Source organism: Panulirus ornatus, chromosome 62, assembly GCF_036320965.1.
Source record: "Panulirus ornatus isolate Po-2019 chromosome 62, ASM3632096v1, whole genome shotgun sequence".
NCBI classification, from domain to species: Eukaryota; Metazoa; Arthropoda; class Malacostraca; order Decapoda; family Palinuridae; genus Panulirus; species Panulirus ornatus.
Window position 1 is genome coordinate 5,765,169 of NC_092285.1, and position 7,715 is coordinate 5,772,883.

Consider the following 7,715-nt stretch of genomic DNA (forward strand, 5'->3'; position numbering starts at 1 on the left):
ATATGGTTGTGAGGCATGGGCTATAGATAGAGTTGTGTGGAGGAGGTTGGATGTGTTGGAAATGAGACGTTTGAGGACAATATGTGGTGTAAGGTGGTTTGATTGGGTAAGTAATGAAAGGGTAAGAGAAATGTGTGGTAATAAAAAGAGTGTGGTTGAGGGGGCAGAAGAGGGTGTATTGAAATGTGGTATACCGGGGTTGACATGCTGTCAGTGGATTCAACCAGGGCATGTGAAATGTCTGGAGTAAACCATGGAAAGTTTTGTGAGGTTTGGATGTGGAAAGGGAGCTGTATTTTCATTGCATTACATTTGACAGCTAGAGACTGAGTGTGAACAAATGTGGCCTTTGTTGTCTTTTCGTAGTGCTACCTCATGCGCACGCAGGGGGAGCGGGATGCTGTTTCCTGTGTCGCACGGTGGTGACAGTAATGGATGAAGGCAGCAAGTATGAATGTGTACATGTGTATTTATGTGTATGTCTGTGTATATATGTATATATACGTTGAAATATTATTATTATACTTTGTCGCTGTCTCCCAAGTTAGCACAAGGAAACAGACTAAAGAATGGCTCAACTCACCCACATACACATGTATATACATACATGTCCACACACGCACATATACATACCTATACATCTCAACGTATACATATATATACACACACAGACATATACACATATACACATGTACATAATTCATACTGTCTGCCCTTATTCATTCCCGTCGCCACCCCGCCACACATGAAATGACAACACCCTCCCCCACATGTGTGCGAGGTAGCGCTGGGAAAAGTCAAGAAAGGCCACATTCGTTCACACTCAGTCTCTAGCTGTCATGTATAATGCACCGAAACCACAGCTACCTTTCCACATCCAGGCCCCACAAAACTTTCCATGGTTTACCCCAAACGCTTCACATGCCCTGGTTCAATCCATTGGTAGCACATCAACCCCGGTATATCACATCGTTCCAATTCACTCTATTCCTTGCACGCCTTTCACCCTCCTGCATGTTCAGGCCCTGATCACTCAAAATTTTTTTCACTCCATTTTTCCACCCCTAATTTGGTCTCCCACTTCTCCTCATCCCCTCCTCCTCAGACACAAATATCCTCATAAACGTGTAGGCGTTTATGTATATACGTATGTATGTGGGTGGGTTTGGCCATTCTTTCATCTGTTTCCTTGCACTATTAAGTTCAAATGTTCAGATTTTGATATCTTTTAATGAATGTTGGGATCTCATCTGTATATTATCTTAAAACATAATAAAAAGATTTTGATTTCTGAATGTTATCAATGCTATTTGTTCATATTTTTATGTACATTATAAGCATTTGTTTTTAAGGTCTGATATCTATAAACTGTTAATTTATTTTACTAGTTTTCATATGATCATCATTTGAAGGTAAGATTTTGACCCAGATATAACTTGATAACTTGATTTTAAAGGCCACATCATTATACGGCATTAACTCATAGTGTTATTGTTTTGACATTTGTGTACCATCAGCACTTCAACCTAAGAATCTCATTTGAATATATCATGGTAATTTGATTCAAGGGTTCTCACATCTATATATTATCAGCATTTGATGTCAAGGATAATATCTTTATGCTTCAACAATATCTAATGGAAAGGATCTTATAACTATATAATGATGACATCATATGTTAAACATCTGAACTCTAAATTATAAGCCCTTTTTGTTTATAGTGGCTAATATGGCTTAGGCAAATGTGTATCCTAGTCATGGACATATTGAACGAAAGATGAAATAGGTGTTAAAAAAAGATAACCTGCATGAATTAATTTGAGCCCATTTGGTATTTCTAGACTTGACTAAAGAATGGAAAGGTCTTTGGAAGTAGGGAAGATGGAAGATAGAAAATAAATCTACAATTCTGTATGAGGAAAGGAGATATCTTGAGAGTGAAACTCATGTGGATTCATTGTGGATGTTAATATGTGGTATGCAGTTCATGTAAAAGTCTTTAACTCACTGGCAGCCCTTGATATGATGGGTCTGTTCCATAGAACCTTCAATATTCAATGCTAATATTTGCTTCTCTATCACTGGCAGGTGTGTATGATCAGCACAAGATCATGATATGTGCCTCCAAGCTTTCCTGAAAGACACACTGCCACAAGAACAAAATATATAACTTGAAACAGTATAAAGAGCCTTTAAACAATGATATACAGCATACATGTAGTCAGCTACAAAAAAGAAAAAGAAAACAGGACCAAGAAAAAAAAGATCATGATGAGTGGCAGCAACAGGAGAAACAACTGAAGAATATCAAGAACAGTAAGAGAGTCCATAACAATAGTAACTACATAGTCAACATGGACAGTATTGTTAACAACACTAAAGTGACAGAATTATATAATGAAACTTTTAAAAGTATGGACAGGTTTGAAAGAATTTGAGGTATAAATGTTGCTGTTAATGAGAAGGACTACAATTAATGTTTAGCAAAGTCAAACCTTTCTTGATGCAGTTCATTTATCAATATTATTATCTTAGGCTACATTTTTTGACAAGGACCATAGCGACTGGTAAAATCAAAATCTTCATAATCCTATGATGCCGAGCCATTTTGTAATTTGCATATTTTTGAAGTCATTATGCTGAATCTTAAAATTCAAATCATTACAAAAGATAAGTGTAATTTATTTGTGAACAACTGCTTGGCGATTCTAGGATAATATATTTGTAAAAGATATGTTCATTGGTAATACTGGGATTAACCTCATAAACATAGTACAGGTCATTTACTGTCAACAGTGGTCAACAGCAGATATAAATTTCAGACAATTAGTATAATGTAAGAAAAAATCAATTTTTGAGAAGTACTTAAAGAAACTCTTCTTAATAGTTGGGAACTTGGGGAGGATATAGAATGTGATCCAGAGTAACTGATGCGCTATGCCTTGTAGTTTATGACAAATAAAAAGGTGTAGTTTTTCACTCTGTGGGATGTAGAGGATGGATGAAGACCTGACCTCATACAGGCTGACCTAGGAAGATAATTGTGAGAGCAAAAGCTGCTACACTCCTCTTCTTACAGTTTGTAAGCTGCTCATCTTTTTGCAACTGAGCCTGGATTACCTGGATTAGGTTTTGATACCAATGCCCCTCATGCTATAGTAGTTGTTCCTGTCCCGTAAGCTACACCAGCCAGAGTTGTTCAAATCACCAGTGGTGTGCACTTTCTGAACATCTGAGGTTGTCATGGGCTGCACCACCGGCTCCTGTATTATTTATTTTACAAGGCTGCATTATGGAAGGCAAACAAGTGGCATATTCACTGTGTTAGATTATTTTCGAAAAATGTTTCATGGAAATGCACATGCTCAAGCACAGAAGTGAGAAGTCTTAATCATCCACCTAACCAGAAAAGTAGCACATTTTAATCTTGGATGGTGAATGAAAGGCCACAGAGAAATTATTTCAATTTTGTTTCAAAACAACTTCAGTATTATGTCTCAAAAAAGTTTCTCCAAAAGGACTAATTCATTGCAGCACCACATGACTGTTCGTACTGGAGAATGTTCACGTTGTCAAAATACCTTTACCCAGAAGAGTAATTTAGTGCAGCACACCACCATTTATACAAGAGAGAAGCCATTTGAATGTTCACAATGCCAAGAGACCATTTAGTGCAGCACCACATGACTGTTTGTACAAGAGAAAAATCACATGAATGTTCACAGTGCCGAAAGACCTTTTCCCGGAAGAGTACTTTAGAGCGGCACATGGCAATTCATACAGGAAACAGGCCATATGAATGTTCACAGTGTCAAAAAGCCTTCTCTCAGAAGAGTCATTTAATGCAGCACATGACTGTTCATACAAGAGAAAAGGCATATGAATGTTCATATTGCCAGAAGACCTTCTCATGGAGGCTTAGTTTAGTACAGCACATGAGTATTCATACAGGAGAAAAGCCATATGAATGTTCACAGTGCCAAAAGACCTTCTCCCAGAGAAGTAATTTAGTGCGGCATATGACCGTTCATACAGGGTTAAAGCCATATGAATGTTCACAGTGTCAAAAATCTTTCTCTCAGAAGAATACTTTTATGCGACACAAAACTGTTCATACGAGAGAGAAGCCATATGAATGTTCACAGTGCCAAAAGTCCTTTTCTCATCGGAGTACTTTAGTTCAGCATTTGACCGTTCATACAAAACAGAAACCTTATGAATGTTCACATTGTCAAAAGACCTTCTCCCTGAAGAAGAATCTAGTACGTCATATGACTGTTCATACAGGAGAGAAACCTCATGAATGTTCATATTGTCAAAAGACTTTCTCTCAGAAGAGAATTTTGGTCCAACACATGTCTATTCATACAAGAGAGAAGCCATATGAGTGTTCACATTGTCAGAAGACCTTTTCCATGAAGAAAAATTTAATGCGTCACATGACTGTTCATACAGGAGAGAAACCACATGAATGTTCATATTGTCAAAAGACCTTCTCTCAAAAGAGAATTTTAGTGCAACACATGTCTATTCACACAAGAGTGAAGCCATATGAATGTTCACATTGTCAAAAAACCTTCTCCATGAAGAAAAATTTACTGTGTCACATGACTCTCCATACAGGAGAGAAATCACATGAATGTTCACATTGTCAAAAGACCTTCTCTCAGAAGAGAATTTTAGTGCGACACATGTTGCTTCATACAAAAGTGAAGCCATACGAATGTTCACATTGCCCAGAAACTTTCTCTCAGAAGAATGCTTTATTGCAACACATGTCTTTCCATACAGCAGATGAACCATTTAAATGTTCACATTGTCAAAAGACATTCTCCTTGAAGAGTGATTTGGAGTACCACTTGACTACTCATACAAAGAGGCCCTATAAATGTTCACAGTGCCAAAAGACCTTCTCATGGAGGACTAGTTTAGTGAGGCACATGACTATCCATACAGGAGAGAAGCCATATAAATGTTCACATTGCCAAAAGACTTTCTCCCTAAGGGGTACTTTGGTGCGGCACATGACAGTTCATACAGGCGAGAAGCCATATGAATGTTCACATTGCCAAAAGACCTTCTCTCAGAGAAGTACTTTAGTGCAGCACATGACCATTCATACAGGAGATAAGCCATATCAGTGTTCACATTGCCAGAAGACCTTCTCCCAGAGGAGTACTTTAGTGCATCACATGACTATTCATACTGGAAATAAGCCATATGAATGTTCACATTGCCAAAAGGCCTTCTCCCAGAGGTCTAATTTAGCAAGGCACATGATTATTCATACAGGAGATAAACCATATGAATATTCACAGTGACAAAAGATCTTCTTGAGAAGCAGTTTAGTGCAGCACATGGGGCTTCTCCAAGTAGAGAAAGCAGCTTTTCATTAGTATGCACTCTATGGTTTCCTCTATAAGGTTGGTCCACCAGGCCACATGTCCTGCAGTGGAGAATATCAGTGTGACAAGATGTTCTACCATAAAACATGACCATTCAGTACCATTTGATGTTCGTTTAGTAGTAGAGAAGTCTAGTACTGCAGTGGGAACGAAACATCTGAGTTCCATTTAGTCTAGTATTCCAAGGGAAATGAAACAAAGTTGGAAGAGGATGAGAATATGCAAGACAGGAAGCAATTGCTCAGATATGATCAGAATTGTCACTGATCATCCAGAAACGCTAGATGATACTGAAGGCTGTTGGTTGATGCTGAGCATATATTTTTTTCTTTTACTTTAGTTGAGAAGGCACGGGCAGCTGAGTCCCTAATCAATGCCATCCCATTAATGCTATATGTATTATTTATTTATATTATCCCTTGGGATAGGGGAGAAAGAATACTTCCTACCTTTCTCTGCCAGTTGTAGAAGGTGACTAAAAGGGGAGGGAGTGTGGGGCTAGAAATTCTCCCCTCCAGTTTTTACTTTTCCAAAAAAAGGAACGGAGAAGGTGGCCAAGCGAGGATTTTCCCTCTTAGGCTCAGTCTTCTGTTCTTAATGCTACCTTGCTAATGCGGAAAATGGCAAATATATATGAAAAAAAGATATACCCTAGCCTGAGCCAGGGGTGGATGAACAGCTGGGTTGACTGTGGAGCGACTGCTGTAACCAGGATTTGAACCTATGAGCTCAACCCTGGGTGGCCCGAGAATGCATCACAGTCAGGAATGCTAACTGTTGCACCATAGGAGTCCATTTCTAGGAATATTTCTCAACATTACAAAACTACAAAGGAATACAAGGGAATTCACACCAACATGAACTATTCAGTCCTTCTGAAGCTGTTTGTGATTGCGGAATAGATCAGAGGTTCATCAATGAGTGTTTTAGTAGTAAAAAGGCATATAAAGGATTCAAAGAGAATAACTCATAAACTTTTCATGTAACTAGGGGTGCACAATGTTATTTGTCAATGAAGCAGATTATTTATTCTGAGATGTATCTGTAGCACTGCTTTCAACTGCTCTCATTGGTCATTCATTCCATATGTTAACAATCCTGTTGAAGAAAAAGTACTTCATGTCATTTAAAATGTTTGCTTTTGTCATTTGTCAACAAAGCAAATATGTATTCTGAGATGTATTTGTAGCACAGCTTTCAACTGCTCTCATTTGGTTATTCATTACATATGTTAACAATCCTGTTGAAGATAAAGTGCTTTATGTCATTTAAGATGTTTGACTATGAGTTTGTATCCATGACTACAAGTGAAATGGGATAAATATAGCCTCAAGTACCTTATCAGATTGAGATATTTTTGAATACCTTCTCTTTTCTAAGCTCAATAAACCTCAGTTACTTGGCCTTCATAGGCTTTGTTTCTTATTCCAAGAATCATTGTGATAGCTCACCCCTGCACTCCTTTCATTTCTCTATTTCTCCAAACAGAGTGCCCAAAACTGAACATGACATTTAATTTGAGGATGCAACAAGGAACTGTATAGACTGTGAATAATTTTCCTTAAGATATGGACCTTTGTGATTTAACGGTTAATGTTCCTGACCATGATGCATTCACAGGCTGCCCAGGATTGAACGCATAAGTACGAATCCTGGTTGTGTTAGTTGGTCCACACCCAACCTAGCTGTTCATCCACATTTGCGGTTGGTTGATAAAATAGGTACTTGGCTCAGACTAAGGTATATCTCTCTATTAGGTGCGAGCATAGCCAAGTGAGTAGGATTCGAACCTATGTGGAAAAATCCCATGTTATCGCAAGGCTGCTCACCTTTTTCAGGAGATGGGGTGCACCTACGTAAATTGCCTCAGATCGGGGAACTAATCCAAACAGTAAGGAGATGGAAGCTTTTTACATAAAATGAGGAATCATGGCCTGCATTTCCTTATCCCACTTCCCTCAGTCCAATGGATGTGCCGAAGCAGCAGTAAAGGCAGCCAAATGGGTGTTAGAGGTAGCCTGCACAACAGCAAAGCAATTCAAGCAAAGCTCCAATATCTCATCACCCCCTAAGAGAGGGGGATAAGTCACCTGCACAGCTGGCAGTAGGTAGACAGTTGCGAGATGGTTTCCCAGCAACACTATCGAATAAACCAGTGATAGAGCGGCCCACTCCCTGTAAAACAGGGAGTGGGCCATAACAGAGAGCCAGGCTTGCATGTAGGGTGGCCCAGCAGGTGACGCTGCTATGCAGCCCCAGCTGTCCGTGGGTTCCGTTGTCTGCATGCAGGATGTTGCTTCAAAGGTGTGG

At 39.0% G+C, this 7,715-nt stretch overlaps 1 protein-coding gene across 1 annotated transcript in view; it reads left to right on the plus strand.

Moving 5' to 3' along the window:
• LOC139745771 (uncharacterized) overlaps positions 1-7,337 on the plus strand; it is a 35,610-nt gene extending 28,273 nt beyond the window's left edge. Inside the window, exon 2 of the mRNA XM_071656314.1 lies at positions 2,089-7,337. Coding sequence (XP_071512415.1) covers positions 3,645-5,321 — 1,677 coding nt within the window. The 5' untranslated portion in view covers positions 2,089-3,644 and the 3' untranslated portion in view covers positions 5,322-7,337. The remainder of the gene's footprint in view (positions 1-2,088) is intronic.
• Positions 7,338-7,715: the final 378 nt, after the last annotated feature.